A 24,060-nucleotide genomic window follows, 5' to 3' on the forward strand; every position below is an offset into this window, starting at 1 on the left:
TTAGGTTTACTGAGTTGACAAGCTGCCAGTAAAGTGTAAACAGTCTGTGAACCTTATTATGGCTACTTTTGTTTCAAACAAAACAAGGAAACCTTAATGGAGAGAATCAAGAGACAGCTACATGAATGGGATGAAAATCTGAAAGAGGATTCTCTTCCTTCAAATCCAATAGGTATGAAAAATCAGTTTCCTTCCTGTGACCTGTGATGCCTTACTGAAAGAAATTGTTTTGTTTTCTGTTTAATGAAAATGAAACCCCCAACATTTTTTTACATTAGTATTCTGAAAAGCATACCCACTTCTTTTGCTTTGAGCAATTACAAAAAAATGGGTATTTTTTAGTTAGCGGTAGCAAAGGTCTTAAATTCTCTGAGCACTCCTCTTTCAGGCAAGGTTTTCATAAAAAGTTCAAGTTGCAGTAAATGGTGGGCATCCAAAAACACTGTCTGAGTGTAAAATACTCTCCTTTCCCTGGTCTTCAAGGTGCCACTGAAAGTGACTGCAGTACCAGGACTTACTATTACCTTACTTACAGATCTGTTAATTAGGTACAGTTTAGCTATTCTTCGAGTCTCCTAGCAAATGAGTGACTTATTCTAACATGGGTTTGAGTTCATGTTTAATTTAAAAGACAGCATTTACAAAAACAAGCATGGGAAAAGAAGTTACACTGTAGAACCTCCTAAGAGTATATATACTTGAGAGCTGGTATACTGTAGTACTGTTTATAATTGTGTGAAATGTGTTCTTTGGGAACCCCGTAGAGAAGGGTTTATTTCAAAAGGATGTTATCGCGTTCATAAGCTGTCCTGATCTTAACTCCTTCCTAAGTTTAAAGCTTGAAAAACCCACCATGTCTTTAAGATTTTTCTTACAGAGTAGCTGCTTGTCTTCCTATTGATGATGTATTAAGAATTCAGCTCCTTAAAATTGGTAGTGCGATCCAACGACTTCGCTGTGAACTGGACATTATGAATAAAGTGAGTAAAATGAATACGTTTGGATGCCCACGTTCAGTCAGTCTAGAGAGCGAGGGCGCACTGTTAGGACCAACAGAACTATCTGTAGGCTCCATTCATGTAGTCATGGAATTAGAGAACTAGTTGTCCATCATGGTTTGCATTAAAAATATTTTAAAGGATTATTTTATATATTTCATTTGGGATCATAAGACAGAAACTTGACTTGTTTTGCATTCCTCAGATATAACAACCTTTATGTGCTCTTTATTTAGACTCTGAACACTTGATTTCTACATGAACCATGTATGGTTTTTTATATATACATATATATATATATATATATATGTGTGTGTGTGTCACTATTTCTCTGTCCTAGAAGGTCATATGTTTTGTGAGTGAATATGTGTTAGATCTCAGATTGTGTTTTTCTTGTCCCATCTTTAAAACTATGTTGTTGAACGGTTGGAAGGAAAATATGATATAATCAGAGGGATCAACACCTTGGGAGCATTTTCCCCACTAATTTTCTCTTAAATTTTTTTAGTGTACGTCTCTTTGCTGTAAACAGTGTCAAGAAACAGAAATAACAACCAAAAATGAAATATTCAGGTGAGATCTTTCTTTATTACATTTTTAGCATAGATCTGAATACGTTTTGCCAACGGCTATAACAGAATTACAGGCAAGACCGTATTTCCGTTCTCCATATAAATGACAAATACCCAGCAAATGAAATAGGGCGGGAATTAACTCCGCCGTTGGGTAAGACAGTCTTCCTGATTGGGTACCCAGAACAACAGTGGAGGCATGTAAGCCATTTTTCATAGGTAATGAGCATGGTGAAGTAAAACAGCTGAGCAGTCCTCTCGTCCCCACCCCCGCCACCACCTTCCTTGTTGAAAATCTGTCAATTGGAGGATATCTTCTTAGTGCTTAAGGACCTACCTCCCATGATATTTCACTCAAATATCAGTTTCGCCACATAGCGTCAAAGATAAAGGACGACATGCTTCTGAACATGTACTGATGCTGTGTGACAGTGTTTGTTTGTGTGAAAATTATTTTCTGACAGACAACAAAGTCATTATGAATCAAAAAGGGAAGAACTGCTGTTTGCAGAGTACTCAGATGCCCAAGAATGACCAAGTGGAAACTTTTCATTGGACTTCCCCTCTCAGGCTGCTTTTAGGGGAAGTTGAGTCCACATATTTGACAATGTATAGCTTGAGGAAAATTTAAAAAACTAGCAGTATTTTCCTTTTTGTCATCATGGAAACCATTTAGACCAAATAAAACTGGGCTGACTGCGAACCTCTTATTAGTAGTTTTATCTAAAAGGTTCAAAACTATAGCTCTTAGAACCTTGTTTCTTGGTGAACTTTTATTTATGATTCTTTGTTTCAGTTTATCCTTATGTGGGCCGATGGCAGCTTACGTGAATCCTCACGGATACGTGCATGAGACGCTTACCGTGTATAAGGCCTGCAACTTGAATCTGATCGGCCGGCCTTCTACAGAGCACAGCTGGTTTCCTGGGTAATGTGGTGGTGGTGACTTTTTTTTGGTTTTGCCTTAATTGGGAAGAAAAACCCAGAGTCCTAAGCAGAGCTGCTAGAATTATAATCAGAAGTAGACAATGGAGTGAATAATTCTGTTTAAATGTTCATTTCATGAACGGCTAGAAAACGTTCTTCTTGCACAGTCTCACTGAACGTAAGGTTAGGGACAAAGAAGGTGGCAAGTACAATTAAGTGGACTGTACACTTAATCAGCCCACACTCATTTTCCCGTCAGCTCCATCTGAAAATCAACTGTTGTATGACCCAGTAAAACTACATTGGACCCTTAAACGACGTGGGTTTGAACTGTTTGCATCCACTTAGATGCAGGTATGTTTCACTATGCTAGAGGAACCACAGATACGAGGGCCAACTGTAAATTATAGGCGGATTTACCCCGTGTTGATCGAGGGTCCACTGTGTATCTGTATCATATTCTGTAAAGTGTTAAACTAGAGAATGTTACCCAAGCAGTGATAATAGACATGAAACACGCAGCATGTTTTGTTTTGTTTTTTACTTTAGCCCAGCGCCCTTCAGAGTATGACTGTGGGACCAACAGCACCACCTGTTAGATTCCTTGAGCCATATTATTTTCAAGACCCCGCCCATTCTTTGTCCAAATACTGGCTCAGCCTTTTTATTTTGAAAGAGGCAAGCTGAGTAGGGATTAGTGCTTATACTTACTTACTGTAAAGCCATGGCTTGTATCTTTGGATGAATTACCTGACAAATCATTCTAGAAATCTTTCTTACGTGAGGAAAACACTTACCTCCCCCATCCCCAGTTTTAACTCACACAAAAGTGCATACTTCTACAGGTGGTTGCTGTTTTCTAACTAACTTGAGTGCAATACAAAACAAAGAAAATGCAGGTGCCATTTAGTGGGGGCCTGGCAACCAGCAATTTGTATAAAAACATCTGTATTAATAAGATCTTTTTTTTCTTTCTTGGCATTGGAGAAAAAAATTTTAAGCACAGCTTAAGAGCACAATCAAGTAATATATATAAAGAAAGACTGATGCATTACCATGATGAACCATACAAACTAGGAAATCTTTTTGTGAGGTTTGTCTCAGGAAACTGTATATAAATCCAAACTCAGAGTATTCCTTCTTCCCATTCTTAGAATTTGGCTCTAAGATCTGTCTGTCTTCCCAACAGGTTATATATGGTGATAGGCTGGGATACAACAGCCTCAGCTGATACCTTTCCTTAACTTTATAGGTTCGCCTGGACCATCGCCCAGTGCAGGATCTGTGCAAGTCATATTGGATGGAAATTTACAGCCACCAAAAAAGACATGTCACCTCAAAAATTCTGGGGTTTGACTCGATCTGCTCTGCTGCCCACGATCCCAGACACTGAAGATGACATAAGCCCAGACAAAATAATACTTTGCTTATAAACGAATACGGTAGGGATAAGGTTCCTTAGCAAAATCGGTATTCTAACATCAGGTCTGCTTTGGAAATTACTCCTTTTGATGCATACCGAAGTAAAAAGCGACATTACATGGAAGGTTGCAGTTTCCTAGTCAAACAACAGTATTTAAAGATTTAGACTAAAATATGCCATTGAAGAGGATGAAAAGCAGTCTAGAATATGTGGTTTCGGGAGTTATCTATTTTAGGAGCTTGGTGCTCTTATTCTGTGGGATCTGACAGGACATGAAGACATCTGTAAACCAAACTGGTGAGAGTATTTCCTGCAAAACATACCTGAAATTCCTATAAATTCTTATAATGTGAGGGTTCCTCACTTGATCCTGATCCATGGAACAGAATGGCACGTTTGTATCAGTGCTCCAAACAGCAGAAGTTTCCAAAAGCTAGGGTGCCAAGCACTAGTACTGTTCCTTTTTGAAAGAGGCAAGGCAGTGCGTATTATTTTAAAAGGGCTTTGTTCTTTCTGATTTTCATTAATACTTTCAAAATTTACAAATCAGTATCTCAGAGAAACTAAAGAGTTACCTAATACACAGTTCGAGCCCCAACATGTTTGTTAAGTGAAAATCGTATTTTGTGTATTTGCTCAGTGTGTGGTTATTCTGTTCCAAAGTTTCATTTGAACCTAAGACTACTGTGGAACACAGATGCTAAAACACGTCCCCTTCCTCCAAGTGAGATGTGCTAATGTATTTTATAGGCTACTTTGTTCAATGTAAACTAAAGAAACTGTAAGTAAACTGTAAGAGCAAAACTAAATTAAACATGTTCTTTGTTTAAATAATTGTAAAATATCTACTCATAAGCAGATAATCTAGGTGTAAGAAATAATTCTTAAGATAAAGTTCTAGACAGACTGATTTGCCACCTACCTCTTTGCTTATACATTCAAGGGGTTTATTGGATACTTTTACATTTGCGTAATTTTGATGTTCCTTCACTGCTTTACATATTCATTGGGAGAAGTTCAGCTAATCGGGTACAATGGATGTGGCCAAAAACGGACTGTTAAATTTCTCGTTGGAACTTGTCAATATTTCCTTCTTCCAGACATGCAGTGGTTTTGACGGCCTAGCCTGGAATCGGCAACCGGGTATCATGTTGCACATTTACGTGAAGAGAGTAAATGAAAAGCAACTCAAGAACGCTGTCGGTTTTTTAGCATGTGCCCCTTCTGTATTCGATATGCCTAACCTTTACTTTGTTACGACTAATAATAACCACCTTGGGTTTTTAATGACTCTACTATTTGTTCATACAGTCAGTCTTACACTGAACTAAAACGTCCTCTAAAGGGGACTCCAGGGAGTTCTTTTCAGTAGCACGGCACATCTCTTTATAGCTAAACCAGGTGTAGTGAGGGAACATTTGGCCCCCTGAAGGGTGTAATCTCAGAATGTTCTATATTACTTACTGACACTTGCAAATAAAATTTCCTGGTATATAAAAACATGCATATACTATTTTAAAAAGTCTCTTTATACATGACGAAACCAGACCTCAAATCTGCATACTTCCTATATAGCACAGTACGAATTCTACAGTGTTGGTTCCAAATATGTATCTTAAATATTTCAGTGGGTTGTAAGACGTTTAATTACTGACCTGTGTGCAGTCGTTTCTGAGGCTCCCTTTCTTGCAACATAGCCCCTGTCTGTACACTGTCACACTTCCTCTTAACAGGGCTTTAACAGAAGTATGCTTTTCAAGATTGTTTTATCAAGGTCCAAAATTGCTATTTACCAGTAGCGCACAAAGATGCTCTGACTGGCTACACAGAAAGGAAAATCATAAAATGTCAGAATGAACACTACTTTGTGCCATACACACCTCTTCACCCACTGCAAGCATCTAGCCTCAAATCTTTAAAGAGCAAAAGGCCATAACCTTTATTTTACTTCACAACGACAGGAGTACTGTCACTATTTATATGGCACCTGTCATATACACACACACATACATATATATACACACATATATAGATACCCACATTTATCTTCCAATTCCCCAAGACTAACCCTCAAGCTAATCTTTCCCGGCTTAGCAGGAAGTTACGGAAATTGTTCATCATGGCAGAGAAACGTATCAACTACATACTAAAGTACAGCTCCCTAGAACAAGTCCTGAGTGTAGGAATGACGGCCACCTGGGACACATCTAATCTTCACATTTTATATACACAAATTCGTCAGCTGTTTTCAAGCACAAGTTTATTCTGGAATTCAGATAAAAACCGACACTTATCATACACAATTACTGTAGAAAATTAAACCAGGTATTTCCATTGCAAATACTAAGAAACACCTTTTTCAAGACAGTTAGTTACCACGTGTTAGGATTAATCTTAGTACTGCCCTATGCAAAAACAAACCAAAAAACCCGCTTTTTTAAAAAAACCTAGACAGATTAAGCGAAGCCTTTTTTTCCTCAGTAGGAACTATTCCAAAAGAATTACAAGGTTCAGTGATATAAATCAGATTAAGAGGAGGCAGACTTTCCTTTAATGCCTGAAATACAATTATATTTCACAAAATAAGACCTTTACTCTTCTGAAGAGATCCTCTAAGCTGGCTTTTATTCCAGTCTCTTCAATCTCACTAAGGGGGGGATGGGGAAAAACTAGTCTTACCAAAATGTTTCTGCTTTTTTAGTAGCCAGCTCTCATCAAATTTAGGTCTTCTTTATGTAACTTAGCAGTTCATCTTTTTCCATTTGGTAACCACTTTTCTTCCACTGTTCTCTCAACTGCTGTAAGAGAACCCCAATTTCTTTTCCGGAAGAAATGCCCACTTTTCTGATGTCATGGCCACTTACAGGAAATGGAGGAATGGACCACTGCTGCATTTCCTTCAGAAGACCGTGCTCTCCTTGGTACTTGAGGAGTTCACACACACGAGCAGTTGCCTCGGAGTCTCTAGACTAAGAGCCAAAGTCAAACATTACCACACTTGCTAATGATCTTATCCTAAAATTTAAATAAATGCTCAATGTGAAATTTTTCATTTAAAAGAAAAGAAATTCACATAATACTTTGTGGGTCTTAGTATTAATAAATGTGCCCCACAATTAGCAAAGACGATTTATATTCTGACCAAGCCCAGAACATACTTACATCTATAATGAAGTCTTGATAGGGTTTCAAAGGTTCTGAACTATCCGTTGCTTTAATTAAATCTTTCCTGTTTTTAACTATAAATAAACCAAGATTCTTCTCTTCTTTTGAAATCTTCAACCTCAGATCCAATTTTGTGACATCATCCTGTACTTTGAACAGTGAGGTCAAGAGAGTCATTGGCTTTGGGGAAAAACCTTCAACGTTTTTACTGACTTTGTTAAATTCTTCTAAACTTGCACTAGCAGGTAAGCCTGTAGGGACAAAAGCATTTTTAACCCACTTTTAGAAAGAATAAATTTAATAAAATAAATTCATATCTTAAGCAAACACTGTTTCCGTCTGCAGAAATGCCCTGGCCCCAGGGCTCACTATGGGTCCAGTGTGCTGCTCCATCTTACAGATGAACCACTGCTGCTGCCCTCTCCCACATCGCAAAATCCCGCTGTTGCTTCTGAATATTAATTTTAAACCTACTGAACTATTTCCATGTATAAGGCAGGTCTTCGCCGTGCTGTACATGTATTAAAGCTCCTGGAAGCTCTCAGCCCTTCCATTAGACAGATGCCATCACTTTCATACCCCTCTGTTAGATTCAGAAACTAACACGTAAGGAAATAAGGCAAGTCACAAACAAAGCTGATAAGTGGCAAAGCCTCACTGAAACCCAGGATGGACTGACTCCAGAGGCCACTTTGTTCCACCACAATGTGCTGTCTCTGAGCTGTCCCCTACCTGTGAAAAAACTGTCCTACTCCTGACCTCAAAGTTTACCATCTTTTAAAATACTCCATTTTTCCTTTTAGAATTGTTAAACATTTTTTTTCTTACGAAATTTTTAAACCAGATGTGTTTCATGACCAAAAAGGCAAACTTTTTAAGTTGGACTCACCTATGTAAGGAGCCACATCAAGATCATAGATGAGGTGAATCAAATGATTTACGTGGTTACTAGTAAGAATTTTTTTTAGTTCCACCCAAATCCTCTCTCCTGATATTCCAGCCAGGCCTTTTGCATTTTCTGCAATTGCTTCCAAAGTCTCAGGATCGTGGTCACCAGGTGTATCTACAATTTTCCCATAAAACCTACAAAGCAAAAGTCTCAGAGTGTACTACCTCTATGCCGGCGTTTCACCAGAAAAATCTGCTTGTCATTTTACCAGTACTATTGCAGACATCTGTTTAATCAGAAACAACAGAGAAGTAGTTAGGTCTAGGAGGGACCTTAACAACCATCTTGGTCAGTTCACCTTCTCTCTTTTCTCACATGAGAAAACCTGAGGTCCAATAAAGTATAAGTAACCTTAAAGTCAGCAAGAACCAGACCCCCGCCTCACCGCACTTTCACGTCACTGACCGAAACGTTAGAATGGCCATCAAAAGAGGTCTCTGAATTGGTACTGACACTGGATGCATAAACCAGAGCAGTCTTCTCCAGGCACTAAAGCAAGACTTGAAATGCCACGCTGGAGGAGTCTTAATCCCTCAAAGGTTGCCTGTCTGTACACATCAATACTTTTAATTAAGAGCTTCAAATAAAACAAATCTCGCTGCAGACAAGGGAGTGTGTTTCATGGACTCTCAGAACTGGAAGCATTAAAGTATACCTGTTTTTACCACTCATATCTTCAAAATTCGTTCATTAGTGATCTAAATTAAATGATTAAATGGCTATGGCTGTGCCTCAGTCTCTGTCCTATTATTTGTAAAGAGAGATGGTTTGCAAACACTGAAGTCTAAAGGGATAGCATTTATTGACAAAATATGTAGACTCTGTCAAAGAATATTCTGAGTGATCCCAACCAGTGAAAAATTAATATCAGTAGACATAAATTAGCCAGTTACAGTAGTTTTCTTAAATGTTAGAGTTCAGAGTTGAAAAAGCATTGCTACCCACAAGACCACCCAAATGCATTTCATACCTTCCCAATTCTTCGGACAGATTTCCCATGACCACCTAAAACGGTAAGCCATATGAAGGCATACTTTGACTCACTACTCTGTTCAAAGCACCTAGCACAAGGGTTGGCTTGTGATAAGCCCTCATATCTGTGTAATGAATGAATGGTGCAGAAAATAATCAAAAAGAAAAAAGACCTTTTTAAAGCTGAATTATTTAAAAGATCATCACAGAAAGGAGCAAATAACTGCTTTGCACGATGAAAAGATGACGTATCTCAGTATCATGAGTCTCCTGGAGACAGGCATTTGGGAAGTCACCCCTGTGTACAGTAACCTGCTGTGCATCTCACGTGATCAGAACTGTGCTCTGGTAATAATATTCAAAACTGTATCATTAATGTAATTTGTAAAAATCCTTACCTGAAATATCTTAAAATTCGAAGATAATCTTCTTGTATCCTCTGTTTAGCTTGTCCAACAAATCTAACTTTCTTATTTTTTAAATCTTCATAACCATTAAAATAGTCAAATAAAGTACCATCGAAACCTATTCATTAGAAAAGAGGGAAGGAAAATCACTATTAACGAATAAGAACTGGAAAACAATGGCACATATACAGTGGAATATTACTCAGCCATAAAAAAGAATGAAATCTTGCCATCTGTGACAACCACGGATGGATCTCGAGGGCATTATGCTAAGTGAAATAAACCAGACAGAGAAAGACAAATACCGTATGACCTCATTTTTATATAGAATCTTAAAAAAACAAGCTCACAGAGAACAGACTGGCAGTTGCCAGAGGCTGAGGCCAGGGGCCGGTGCAGTGGGTGAAGAGAGTCAAGAGGTGCAAACTCCTAGCTGTAAAGTAAATAAGTTCTGAGGAGGTAATGCACAGCATGGTGACTATAGGTAACAATACTGTATTCCATATAAGATAGAAGACCTTAAACGTTCTCATCACAAGGGGAAGAAAATTCTGTTACTATGAATGGTGTCAGGTGTTAACTAGACTTTTTGTGGTGATTTCTTAATATATACAAGTAGCAAATCATATTGTATACTTAAACTAACGTAATTTCAATTACTACCTCAATTCAAAAAATTAAAAGGAACTGAGAAAAAAATTGGAAAACTTAAGGAAATTAGCTAAAAACTATCACAAACAGTAAAAACTAAGCAAAGTGAAGACTTACAAGGTTGAAATACAGACATGAATAGCATTCATCTATATCCAGTATCAAATGGAAGATATAATGGGATAAAAGGCTGCATTTACACCAGCAATTAAATACACTCAATAAACTAAACAAGACCTATGCCAGTATGAAGTGGGCTGAGACAACATCAAACAAGCTGATTTTCAAGTGAATAATGGAAAATAAACAAGAACTGCCAAAATAATCCGGAAACAATACACAGTAGTAAAAACTCTCTGGAGGAACTAAGTACTAAAAATAATAAATAATAAACCATAGGAAACAATTTTATAATCCTGAAATAGGGATGACCTTTCGTCGTCCCTATTGGTAAAATATAATTACCAAGAAGAAACAACAAAACACAACACCAGAGCCTTCAAAGAAATTAATAAATCCAACTACATAAAACATCAGATATGGCTGCATAGCAAAAAAACATCACAATGCAAAGCATGAGACAGATGACATACTGGGAAAAACACATTTCAGTCTGTATCATAGAGAAAAATGGCTAATTTTGATAATCTACAGAAAGCTCTTAAATAGAAAAAGACCACATAAGTGGAAAAATGAGCTAAATATATATACAAGGAAATACAAAAAGCCTCTTTAAAAATGAAGATTTTCAACCTTAGTCATAAGAAATGCAAGTTTATGAGACACCATTTTTCAGCTTTGTATCAGCTTGGCAACGATCCAAGTCTTATTACACTGTCAGCAAGGGGACAGTAAATCTGATGGTGCCACTTCACCACGCAGCCTTTTAAACTTTGCGAATTTTGAACCACGTGAACCTAATATCCGTTCAAAATGTTGTAAACCAATTTCTACCACAATATGCTCTCTCACATGTTGAACAAAATGAAAAAAACCTAATTTTAATATAAAGTGCATAAAACCTCAGGTATGAATAAAGTGATCAATTCATCCCAGTTATCCCAGGACCTTGCTGATTTTAAAACTGAAAATCGCAGGTCTCAGGAATTTGTTCAGTCCCAGGCAAACTGAGACAGATGGTCACCCTGAGAACTAAGGAGGAAAAAAAGAAACACTTCGAGCAAAGACACAGGCACCATCCAACCACCCAAACGGGGAGCTCTGTGAGCCTAAGAGAGACTTCACCTCATGGCATCACAGAAAGGAAGCACTGCCACTACTACAAAAAATGACCACTTGTCATTTTAATTCTCTTGAACCTGAGTGCTCTTTGATTATCCCAAATGCAAAGACACTGGTAAACTCAGGCTTAATACTTGCCAAGCTCTTTTGGTTGATGTGGCATTTTGACACTTAGAGCCAATTTATAAAGCTCCAGATTCAGAAAGATATAGCAGGAAATGAAAACAAATAAACAAAAAACTACGTAAAGAGACAAAGATAACGATTACAAAGTAGAACATAAATGTGGTATATATCTGTCTCTTCATGTTACTTCTCTTAATGAAGAGACTCTTAACTCCCTGGGGAATGTGGAAATAATAAGATCTTTTTCAGTGAAGGGAAGATCAAACTTGGAGGAAAAAAACATAGTGTGACGAAACGAAAAATAAGGGTTTGAAAAGCAAAGTAACCCTCACCCCCAGAACCAGGAATGCTTTATCTGATAAGGCTTGAAAAGTCTGGATGGGAAAATGGGCTAAAGGTAAGGATTACTGAGTATATATCAGTGTGTACTTTGTTTTGCTCTGAGTACCCTTTAAAAAAAATGATGAGTAAAAATGAGAAATAAGGCTGTGTTGCTGAGCACAAGGTGGTGGTTAAGGATGTGACCGCTGGAGCCAGGCTGCTGCGCTGGAACCCTAATTCTCCAATTTACCAGCTGCAGGACTTCGAGCAAATTATCGTGAGTTAAATACCAGGAACTACTCATAGGGTTGGTGGGAAGATTACATTTATGCGATGGGCTTAGAACAGTGGCCGGCACATTATGAGGGTTCAGCAAATGTTAGAAAACAGTAGTACCAATAAGAACAGTTTTTATTTTTATAAAATAGTATCTTGAAAAAGACTATTAGTTTCTTTTAGTTCTGTCTGCATATGAGAAGCTAGTTGTAAGATTTTTCATACTGCACTAGTTGGAGCAGTTTAAATAAAGCTGATGTAAGAAGAAGTTAACACCCGGAGTTCCACCCCCTGATGGAGAGAAAGCATGCCTCCAGCTGGGCTGCCTTTGGTCATCAATCACCCAGGCTTCGGAAACCAATCAAGGCTCTCCGTGACTTGAGCTCAAGTACTTAACATCTCTGAGTCTGTTTCCTCATCTGTCGAATGAGTTTAATACCCACTTTATGGAACTTTTCTGAGAATTAAATGAGCTAAAGTATATCAAGTGAGCACTGATGCGCCTCGAACCGAGTAGGTGCTCTCGAGATGTTATTCGGCGTTAATGTAATTAGCAAGAGATCCCATCTGGGCCTACAGCCCCCTTCCCCATCCCACCAAGTGGAACCCACTGCTTATTCCTTTCAGTTACCGTGCCCCAAAGTAGGTCACGAAGAGTGGATGCTCCGTCTCTCTTTTCTAATCCAGAGATTTAAACCTAAAGAGCTTGTCTAAAATTTAAAGGACAAAAAATAATGCTTCAATCGTGCACCAAAACACCAACCTAATTCACAGCTACTCCCATCATGGTTCTCACTCCTTTCATGAGCAAGTTAAGCTGAGATGATACATAGGCTCCCTCTCACACGCCAACCCTGACGGAGTACAGACAATTCCTGAAACGCAGCGCTACAGAGGACTGTGAAGTGGTGCTCGGCACACGGACCAACAGGCAACGGAAGAGGTGGAGTCACTGACCAAGTGCACCGCCGGCACCAGCAGAGGAAGGGGTGGAATGTGTGCACGGGAAAGACAGAGGAAAAGGGGCACAGCGTGTGTGTGTCTGTGTGCACGTTTCTGACCCGAAACCTAGCATTTTTAGATGCGATTAATAAGGTGCCAGGCACTGTGCCAGGGATTCGCCATGACCAACTCCTTTAATCCTCACAACAACCCTGCAAAGGAAGCTAATATCACCTTCCTCATTTTACAGCGAGAGAATGATGGAGTCCGAGGAACCCAGGGATCTCGGCTCCAGGGCCGTCTTTAACCAATAGGCTGTCTCTTAGAAGAAACTAAGGCAACCCCTCACGCTGGGGAACGTTTCCAGGATGCAGCTTTCACTCAAAAAGAAGGCATTTGGACTGAGTTAAAACATTATCTACATATATTACCTAAAAACATAGAATTTATAGTGAGATCTCTGCGCTCAGCGTCTTTCTGCCAGTCAGTTGTGAATTCGACCTCAGCATGTCTTCCGTCAGTGGCAACGTCAATCCGTAGTGTAGTTATTTCAAAATTTTCTTCGTGAAGCTGGAAGTACATATATGTTTTTTTAAAATTCGTTTTTAGTATCACTGGATGAATGGAAAATAACATGTTAGTCCTGACAGGTATCTTCTTTCTTTTTACAGTCAACTAGTGCACATATACCTTGAGACAGGAAGACACCCACAGTATTCAAAGATAGATCCAAAGAATATTTTTAAGAAATAATAAACCCATCTTAATTAAAAAAGATGAGTCTGACATATAAAAATGGCACGTCTGACAAATCATGTGGCAGAAGGGAAGAGCCCTTAAAAACAGTATATTCTGGTTCTTCAATTTCAAACCAGACTACTCTTTGAAATATTTTTTAACAGCTCCAGTTTGCAAAGAGCTGAATATCAATTTACAGAACACATACCACTGAGTGAAGGACTGACAGAGGAAGAAATACAGGTACCACACCCTGCAGCCCCTTTACTGGTAATCATCAGTGAGGCTAAAATACAGTGCCACGTATATCTCGGGAAGAGAGATTACCTCCAGCTGGGAAAAGGTGGGTAGCCTCATGTTAGAGGGACATGCGGTCTTAGCCTTGAAAAATAAGTAGGATATGTACATGCAGATGTGGGAAGAAGAACATTCAGATGAAGAGAAAAGATGACCAAAGGCACAATGGAGAGGAAGAGGGATACGTGTAAGAGAAAGCACACTGCACAAGTAGCATATCAGCATGTAGGGGAAGACAGCAAAGGTCGGTACATGCCAAGCAGGAGTTCGGAATCTCTTCATTAGGAACCGAAAGTCATTAATGATCAGTAAAAGTCTGTTCTAGAATTCCTCTCAACCTCATGCATATTATTCTCTACAAACAAACTAGTTCTCACTACAGAATTCCAGAATCAGGAATTTGAGGCACAAGTTATCCCAAAGAAAAGGGTATGAAATATGAAGACTGCTGAAAATCCGTGTAAGAAAAAATTAGACCTCCAGAGTGACTCCCTCACCCAAGCAGGGAAACAGAGATTAACCAGAAAGGCTGACTCCAAAATAATCAGAACTTGGGGCACCAGACACGGGACCATGGGAGTGATGCACCACAATGAAAATAACATGAAGGAAAACCAACATAACCCCTATCCCTTTCCCCGCTTGGTTTTCAAAATGCTAACAAGCAGGCTTATTCTAACCTGGGTAACACTGGAGGATTCCTCTGACGTCTCCTAATGAAAAGCCCTCCTGATATTGACAGTGGTGGTCCCATAGCTAACTGGCTGACGCTTCCCACACAGAACTACAGTGAAGTGCTCAGGTCATAATGCACACAGTAGATCACCCAAACATATAGAGAGACCGAAAAATACCCACACCGAAGGAAAGCCAACAGCAAAGACAGAACAAGCTCAGAGGAAATAAAGACATTGTCGAAGTACCTAAAATTGATGCCCTAAGGGAAATAAGAGAAGATACTGCATCTGAAACAAGAACAGGAAGCTTTCAAAAATACTGTAAGAAAGACCTCTTGAAAATTTAGAAGACAGCAAAAGTTGCCAATACAATAGGAAAACTGGATGATCAAGTTAAGGCAATCTCAAAGTAAAAGAAAACAAATGAGAATATAAAATAAGAGACAAAAGATAAAACTAGGAAATGAGCCCCTGTGGTCCAACGTCCAACATCGCGGGATTTCCCAAAGGGAGAGACATTTAACAAAGGGGATGACATCACGAGGGGAACACAAGGGGGCCCTCAGTGCCCTACACAATGAATGAAAAAATCAATCCGAGCCAAGGCACGTCATCTTGAAATTGAAAACACCAGCGATAAAGAGATCAGAAAGGCTTCCAAGAGGAGAAAAAAATAATAATAATCAGGTCTCAAACAAAGGAGAGATTCGAAGGAGCTCAGACTTCTCAATGGCGGCACTGGAAGGTAGAAAAACAAAGCCTTTTCTACATTTCTGCCTGAAAATAATTCCCAGCCTTGAATTCCACAGCCAACCAAACTATCAGATCAGTGTGAAGGTAAAATAAAAACATTTCACACATGGAAAGCTCTCTGAGGTTACCAAAATGAGGGCATAATCCAGGAAAGACTACCACGGGATCAGGAACCAGGAGGTCTGGTAAGTAAGAGGCCAAGGAAGCTCACAAGATCTGGTGTGGGGAAATCCCAGGACGTGAGTGGGGAGCCGGCCTAGGACACACAGATGGGAGAAGACAGACTGCAGCTGGTGAGCTGGCTCCAGAAAAAGGAACTGAAATTTGACGTGGTGAAAGCCACCGGGAGGAACTGCACAGCACAGGATGAATGAATGAGCAGCACACGAGAGCTGTGTCACAGAACTACGCCGTTAACTGCAGGGAAAACCCAAAGCACGGAACACGAGGAATGGAGTTGAAACACACTGCATGATCTAGCCATAAACAACAGTTATGAACTGATTTAACCAAAAATTATGGCATATATGTACTGAGAAAATGACGGAAGGAGCATCGTATGTGCTTGCTGTTGAGGAGGGTGTGTTAAGAAGGCTCAATCACCTTCCCTGCAGGAAGTCAACAAGCAACATCTTAAGACTGGAAATTAAAAACGAAAATGGGACTTCCCTGGTGGCGCAGTGGTTAAGAGTCCACCTGCCGATGCGGGGGACACGGGTTCGTGCCCCGGTCTGGGAAGATCCCACATGCCGCGGAGCAGCTGGGCCCGTGAGCCATGGCCGCTGAGCCTGCGCTCCGCAACGAGAGAGGCCACGACGGTGAGATGCCCACGTACAACGAAAATGAAACACTGGAGGGTAGAAAGGTCTTTTCTAGAAATGTGGAGGGAAAAAGTAACTACTATAAAAATAAAAGGACCTTCAGCAAAGGAGGATGCAGGATTTAATAGAGGATAGAGGAGACTGACTTTTTTTTGTTAAACTAGGCTTTTTGTTATTCGCTTTTTAAAAACTACAAATGATCTATAACAATTCTTTAACTTACCAAAAAAGGCAATGCAGTTCTGTCAAACTTTTCACTCACCCTGGCAGTGATCGTCCCGTGCTTTTCTCCTTTGTTGTTGATCATACGAATGCCGACCGACTGAAACAGCTCCTTCATTTGAGCAGGGGTAGCAGTGGTAGCAAAATCCACATCCTGCGGCTTCACTCCGCTTAATAAATCCCTCACTGCTCCTCCTGCTATTCTTAATTCATGATTTTCTTTGACAAATAATTCTGAGGTGAAAAAGAACGTTTTCTGTTTCAGTGTGTTTCTTTTAAGCGCAGAAGTACAAGTTTTCCCATCTACTTGGGACAGCAGAGATTACTGAACTCAGCCTTTTTACATAAAAATTGGGAGATCAAGGCCCACAGCAATGAAGTGACCTGCCTACAGCGGAATGCCTCCAACAAACACGAGAAGCATGGAACGTGCAGAATTTCTTTTAGGTTAATTCGGAAGATAATTTAGAACTCCACAGTGCTTCAAGGTCATCAATGGAAATTTGAATTACTACTAAACAGTAAGGTGAATAATTCCGCGCTCTCTCTCTCCCTCCGGACTTATGTGCATACTTTAGAACTGTGAAGTGTTCCTGCACTTATTTCTCTGTGTATTGTGCTGAGGCAACATATTCATGCAGGAAGCCATCAGCATTAGTCTATCACACCACACACGATAAACGTTATAGCTAAGAACCCTTCAAGAAATAATCGACATCTGATGTCTGAAGCCAGCTCAGAGCTCTTCTATGGAGAAGCCATATGACACTGGGGCCACCATGAGGACCTGAGTCCAGGACACCCAAAGCAGGCAGAGGACAGGGCCGAGTCCACCACAACCACCCATGTGACTAAGGGACACCACAGGGACCCAGTGAGCATGACGTCCAGGACCCGGCCTGACACCGCCACCCATGCCTTGGTGTTGCTATGAGTTGGACACGCACAATGAGGCCCAGGTGACCTCCTGTGGACATAACCGTGGCAGAGAACATCCACAGCAGACAAGGCCACCCTGTGACCAGGATCAAGACAACTTGTCATCATGTCTGAACAGATGAGACACAAACACTGTCCAGACAGCACCGGGTAACAGTTCATACGTGTGATACTCTTAGTTCCCAGTCAGCGTTAGCCTCACACTGTGTATGTAGGCTTCCCATCTTCCAGGTAAGAATCATTAAGACAATCACAGGTTAACCCCTGCTTCCTGACACCACCTGATGCACAGCAAAGCCCCGCTTCTTCAACTTGCCCCCAAAACACGTGATTCAAGCTCAAATCCTACAAGACGTCCTTTCTACACCCCTGTTACTCAGAGGCCCCAAGGTGCCCCAAGGTTCCCCATGGTCAGGGCTCCCCGTCTCGGCGAGGGGTGCTCCTGCTGGCCTTTGGCAGGAGGGCGCTGACCTGAGCGTTTGGCTAAAGGCATCAGAGCTCTAGCAACACTAATCACAGCTCAAAACGTCATCGTCCGTCCCCACGCCAGTCTCTGTGCTCTTTGTCATCCTCCTCCTCTGCCTGTTCTTCCCAGGCCTTCCAGCTGCAGACCTCTGCAGACTCCCTAAAATGATCTGCTAAAAAATAACAATGGTTCCCTCCCTCTACCTTCTTGCCTTAACTAAAGGCTCTCCCACAGGGTTACCACTTCTGTGAGTCCCCTCCCAGAGGAAGTGTGCAAACTCCTTTAACTCCACATTTCCATTCAAGTCCCAATGAGTCCTTAAAATGAGGTCCATGGCCCCTTAAATTAAAATATAAAAATCATCTGTTAGTCCAAAGTTTTCCTGAGACTTAGAGAGGTAAGGTAAATAAGAGTTTCATGAAATAGTACTTACCCTTACTATACATACCATGCAATCTAATCTATTCTATTCTTTATCTCTTTTCCTCTATTTTTTAATGCTGGTCATGACCACTAAGTTGACTTTATGACCCACTAACTGGTCACACAGTGGGGAACACACACTGACCCAGCTCACCCTTACTCAACTCCTGCGATTCAGTTTAGGAAGGCTCTCCTCGTGGTGGAGTAAAGTGAATTCCACCTAAGCTAGGAGAGCAGCCTATCTTTAATTACATTAAAATTACCTGTTTATGTCTTTGTCTCCCCACTTCTCAGAGTAGCAAACCTATCTCAGTCAACTTTATACCAAACTGGCTCACGACAGAACTGAACTGTGATACACAAGCTTAAGAAAAAGAACGAAAAGAAAAAAAAGAGGGATCGCTTCACTGAAAAGTATACTTTTTAAAAAGCTTTTCTTCCTTCAGCTTAAGAGAGTACATAAACTGTTGGAATGCAAAAAATGGGCAAGTTTTACTTTCATTTGAACCTACTTTAAGAGGATGAAGGTCAAGGCTGAACACAAAGATAACCACTGTTTTGAGATTCTCAAGCTCCGTCTACTAAAATAAAATTGTAAGTTCAAAGTCACCCAGTGTATTAACTACATTACAGAAAAAAAATGTTCCAGAACTCGAAGTAATCTATTCACCATTTTGATTAGCCCTATGGAAATGGATAACTATGTCCAAAAGTTCTCACAATCCTAACATTTTGATATAAATGAGGATGGCACATAAAGGCATATGTACGTGCCTGTGTGAAAGAGCAGTCATAGAAACTGCAAGAAAGGCATGATTTTATATTGACCCAAAACAGTAAGGCTTATCCAGCTTAAAGAGGCTCCTTTTTCCCCTCAGTTACTGACATCTTCAATCTTACAGAAACAAGGACACATTCCACATTCCAACAAACTTCGTCAACTACATATATACTCAAGTGAACATAACACCTCATACAACTAAATTTAATTGTAAATTCAAGCTTAAGACTCATGAAATGCAGGACCTCATCATTCCAAATGGTCTTAATTTGTGTCAGCTGCCACAACTGATAGCACGCTGTTATTAATCAGTCTGAAGAGCAACCAAAAGAACAAGACATTAATTTGTCAGAAAACTTGTAATTGTCTTCTATCTTCGAAATTTTATTTTAATTTTCAGTCAAATCTTCATTAACTGCTTCACTTTACAATTTTGAGTTTTGAGTATTGGAGGTCGTACGGATGGAGAGTGGGCAGGAAGTGTTAGTAAAAAGACCACTACACAGCACGACTGTTACTACCAGAAAACAAGCTATCTGTTCCTTAGCGTTTCTAGGAACTCCCAAACTTCAAGAGTGATCAGCTATTCCAACTGTCCCAAATGTTAATACGACTTGGTGACATCACATACCTAAGCAGCAGCGGGGTAGCTAACCATGGACCACTATCTCCCAGCAACCCCGGCCTGTCCACTATCTCCCAGCAACCCCGGCCTGTCCACTAACCGTGTAACTTAGGCAAAAAGCACTAGGTTTGACACTTCAGTCTCATGTATACAATGAAGAAATAATTTCATATGCCACTGGTATTATATGGCTGTCCTTAGCAAAAGGAAACATAAATTACATGACATAAACTGACGTTATAAAACGCTGTATGAGCATAATACACCGTCCTAATCTCCCAAATTCTTGCACGCTGGGAACTAATTTTACATTTGGCAAAACAGCTATCATGATTTAAGAACTGGTACAGTATGAAACGGCACAGCATCACAGCCACCTTTTTCCTTTGTGTGTTTTTGTGCATTGTTTTCATACAGAACATTATATTTTACCAGGATACTCAAGTCTTTAGAAAGTAGCAAAGATCAAATAAAACTAATTAGTTGATTTTCTAACCATTGGGCACTGCACTAAAAGATTCCATTCTTACCAGTTCCACTATAACCTAGAAAAATGCAATCTTAGAAGATGCCCATGCTCCCATTTGCCAGTCTTTCGAGGACCAGACCACTGGGCAAATACTACCACTCTCTTACCATACTATTCCGTCTCTAACTTCCTTAGGACTTCACCACTCAAGGTGGAGAAAACTCAGCTCTTGAAGTCAGGGTTAGTAAGCCAAATGCAACTGTTAAAATAAAAAATGTTCAAGGACCTACAGTAATCAATATCCACAGACTTGTTTGCAAAAGAAAAATGCAGAAGGATCTGAGATAGGTCCCCAAGAGTTAATTCCCTACATCCAATCATTTGGCCCTTACAACGGAAGACGGGAAGAGTGGGCGCTGGGAAAGGCACGTAAAGAAAGAACAAGCTAGAATTCAACTCAAAGCTGAAGCTTCTAGACATGAGCCATACAAACAGTGGCCACACGTGGTTCTTGAGCACTGTGAAATGCGGCGAGTCTGCATTAAGACGGTCTGTGCGTGCTAAGGACCAGATTTCAAAGATTTACAAGCAAGAGAAGGAATTATCTCATTCATAATTTGTACACAAATTTGACATTAAAATGATGGTATCTTAGATATACGGAATAAGTTGATGTACTAAAAATAGTTATTAAAATTCATTTCACCCATTTCTCTGTTTTTTTAATGCAGTTACCAGAAAAGTTTATGTAGCATATATGACTCACTTCTATGGGACAGTGAGTCTCTAGCATTTTTCACTCTAAGTAAAAATCACGGGCTTCCCTGGTGGCGCAGTGGTTGAGAGTCCGCCTGCCGATGCAGGGGACACGGGTTCCTGCCCCGGTCTGGGAGGATCCCACATGCCGCGGAGCGGCTGGGCCCGTGAGCCATGGCCGCTGAGCCTGCGCGTCTGGAGCCTGTTGCTCCGCAACGGTCACAACAGTGAGAGGTCCGTACCGCAAAATAAATAAATAAATAAATAAAATCACAGCAAAGCATCTGCTTTAGGCCCTCCACTTCAAGACTATGTGAAGAACCTATAAAAATCAACAATTTCTGGACCATTTACCTCTGACATACACCTAAAAAAATCACCTTATTTCAAGAATAGGAAAGTAGCTTTGTCAACATGCTAATGCAAGGAAAGTCATTTTAAAGCAATGGTTCCTCCACCCTCTGATCATGAGAATTAAGAGAGGAGAGTTTTTATCAAAATTTATACATGCCCATGCTCCCTAGAGATTCCGATTCCAGTTCAGTAGGGCAGGAGTGGGACACCAGCACCTGTATGTTATAAAAAGCTCCCCAGGTGAATCTAATGGACAGCCAGGGTGGCAAACCAACAGTTAAGGTCATGTTTCTACATCCATACACCTCAATATATTTCTGAAGGCACGACTAAGATACCATAGGCTTTGAAATGCAGCTGTGTGCACTGCAACAGCAGTAGCTAATACTGAGAACCAACATAAGAAATGATAGAACTGCGGCAAGCAAGATGAAGCTGCTGTAATCCGGCACTTAGCTCAAGTTGTTTCCTGTGTTCCTTCCAGATAAGTTCTGCATGTGCACAAATGGACGTAACTCCCACTTCCTTCTACCTTCGGTTGTTTCACAGAGCACTTATACCTGGGGTGGATATATAGCTTAGTGGTTACAAGCTGGGTTCTCAAACCAAGACTGTACGAGTTCAAAATCCAGCTCTCCACTTATTAGCTATAAAAACGTTGGAAAAGCATTTCACATTTCTAAGCCTCTGTTTCTTCAACTATAAAACAAGAGAAAAAGTACCTACTCCTTAAGTTAGTAGGCCCAATTCTGTGATGCATATAAAGTACCTGGGTTTTGTTTTTTTTCCGGTACGCGGGCCTCTCACTGTTGCGGCCTCTCCCGTTGCGGAGCACAGGCTCCAGACGCGCAGGCTTGGCGGCCATGGCTCACGGGCCCAGCCGCTCTGCGGCATGTGGGATCCTCCCGGACCGGGGCAGGAACCCGTGTCCCCTGCATCGGCAGGCGGACTCTCAACCACTGCGCCACCAGGGAAGCCCAAAAGCCATGCTTTTTAACTGCAATCATTATTTGCCTCTTCTCATGATTTGGCTATAGCTTTGGATTACCCATGCATGGTAAACCCTGCTTTCATTAGCTTAACAACAACAAAAAACCATGAATGTTGGCTAAAAAACGTTAACCCTCTGCCTCTCCATTTTTACAGGCTTCCAAAGCAAGAGGAGGCATCCTAATCTCTCACCTGTCAGACTCTTCAAGCCTTCTGTGAAAAGTGACTGGAACTCTGGAGACTGCAACTTCATTGTAAACAGAGAGTGCTTCAGAAGGAACAGTCTACTCCAGCTGCAGCTCAGCAACTGCCTGTGCCAGGGACCCAGGCACCTCAGCATCTGGAGATAAAGTCACCAACCACACATCTACAAGACAAGCAAGCATGCCCAACAATGAAACTTCCAAGTGTAGGACAACAAAGGGATATTCTGCGTTTTTACTTATCAACAGAGAGAGACATTCATCTCCTGTTCAGATGAGAGACTGAAAAAAGCGACAATGGGAGGGAGAATTACAGTTGGAACTACGCTTGTCTTTATCCGGTTTTGCACTCGTGAAGCACATACTACTGATACTACACCCGCATATGTATTTTACTGTTAGGGTGCTCTCCCGGGAGGTGGTTTAAAGCGTGAGGGCTGCCAAGAACAGTGGCTCTTGAAAATGTAACTCAAAGACGTGCAGGAATACTTGGTCTCCTCCAGAACAAGTCACGGTCACATACTTGCCCACACGCACCTGAGACTTATGACCCAGGTGTATTTCCTAGGCACAGTAAAATAAGGTATTTCCCCATGACCGGTCCTTGCTCCCGGCTTCTTCCTCATTCACCATCCGCCCCTCGCATCACGTCTCCTGAATCCCACCCATCCACACCCCGCCTTCCGTCCTCCGTCATCCCACCCCGCTTTCCACATAAGGTGGGCCTCCGTGAGGCAACAACAGAGCTCAAGTGACCCCCAACTGAAACCACTAGAGAAGAACTATTTCTTTACTTGGAAAGCGGGTTTCAAAGGCGCTTCCCACCAGGGGGCGAGCTCCCCTCATCCAGACCACTGGGGAGGACAAACACGGCGCTTCCTTCCACCTCCGATTCAACTCAGAAAAACCCAGGGAGGGAGGACCCAGGCCCTGAAACGGCGTGTCCCGCCCCTCCCACGACAGGTGCTGGACAGAAATGGGAGACCCTCAGGGGCCCGGCCGCGAGGAAGGGAAAGAGCCCGCGGTCAGCGAGACGTGGCGGACACGCTGCCCCGCGACCTCCACGTCGGGCTCTGTCCCCTAGTGCGGAAGAGACCTCTCACTGCCCCCGGCACCCGCCTTTCCCAAGACCCGGCCCGCGCGAGAGCCCGCAGGCAGCTCGCGTCGTCGCCGCCGCTCCCTCTCCCAGCGGCGCGCACCCGCAGATACCCCGCGCGCCCGCTCACCGGCCCCGCTGCGCCGTCATCGCCGCGCGCACTTCCTGGCGGCAGGCGAGGGGACGTCACTGACGCGCGCCGATCAACGGCGAATGGGAAGTCGCATCAGGGCGTGGGCGGGGCCCGCGCAGGCTCTCCCCGGCCCTTCCACCTCCCCGCGGAAGCCGCTCGCTGGAGCGCGGTTCCCCAGCTCCTCCCAGGACTAAGCAGCCAGTCGTCGCTCCTGGGGCGACCCGAAGGACCAGGGTCTGTACATTTGTTTTAATTACGTCTCACCGCGCCTCTCTCTGGCCCTGAGGTAGTTAGGCGCCCATCTGCACTGCATACCTGTGTGACCTTGGTCGAGTGACCCCGGCTT

General features: G+C 41.6%; 2 protein-coding genes across 9 annotated transcripts in view; one reads left to right on the forward strand and one right to left on the reverse strand.

Moving 5' to 3' along the window:
- CRBN (cereblon) overlaps window positions 1-5,426 on the forward strand; it is a 108,359-nt gene extending 102,933 nt beyond the window's left edge. For 4 of the 5 annotated variants that reach the window (XM_024746986.1, XM_024746989.1, XM_024746988.1 and 1 more), the window contains 5 exons: window positions 88-172; window positions 865-980; window positions 1,507-1,571; window positions 2,367-2,498; window positions 3,750-5,426. In XM_024746986.1, coding sequence (XP_024602754.1) covers window positions 88-172; window positions 865-980; window positions 1,507-1,571; window positions 2,367-2,498; window positions 3,750-3,930 — 579 coding nt within the window. In that variant the 3' untranslated portion in view covers window positions 3,931-5,426. The remainder of the gene's footprint in view (window positions 1-87; window positions 173-864; window positions 981-1,506; window positions 1,572-2,366; window positions 2,499-3,749) is intronic. The other variant, XM_024746987.1, reaches the window with a different exon arrangement.
- A 737-nt stretch (window positions 5,427-6,163) lies between these two features.
- On the reverse strand, window positions 6,164-23,748 carry TRNT1 (tRNA nucleotidyl transferase 1). 4 transcript variants are annotated; one of them, XM_024746994.1, is made up of 8 exons: window positions 23,712-23,748; window positions 22,475-22,649; window positions 16,520-16,713; window positions 13,403-13,541; window positions 9,405-9,531; window positions 7,975-8,168; window positions 7,083-7,336; window positions 6,164-6,889 (listed from the first exon to the last, which is right to left on the reverse strand). In XM_024746994.1, the coding sequence occupies exons 2-8, from the start codon at window positions 22,620-22,622 to the stop codon at window positions 6,641-6,643; spliced, it is 1,305 nt and encodes a 434-aa protein (XP_024602762.1). In that variant the 5' UTR covers window positions 22,623-22,649; window positions 23,712-23,748; the 3' UTR covers window positions 6,164-6,640. The 4 variants fall into 4 exon arrangements, with proteins under 4 accessions (XP_024602762.1, XP_024602761.1, XP_024602763.1 ...); XM_024746993.1 differs by lacking the exon at window positions 23,712-23,748 and adding an exon at window positions 23,280-23,676; XM_024746995.1 differs by lacking the exon at window positions 23,712-23,748 and adding an exon at window positions 23,023-23,139.
- Between the last annotated feature and the right edge of the window lie 312 nt (window positions 23,749-24,060).

The sequence above is a fragment of the Neophocaena asiaeorientalis genome, unplaced genomic scaffold (genome assembly GCF_003031525.2).
Source record: "Neophocaena asiaeorientalis asiaeorientalis breed wild unplaced genomic scaffold, Neophocaena_asiaeorientalis_V1.1 scaffold130, whole genome shotgun sequence".
NCBI lineage: Eukaryota > Metazoa > Chordata > Mammalia > Artiodactyla > Phocoenidae > Neophocaena > Neophocaena asiaeorientalis.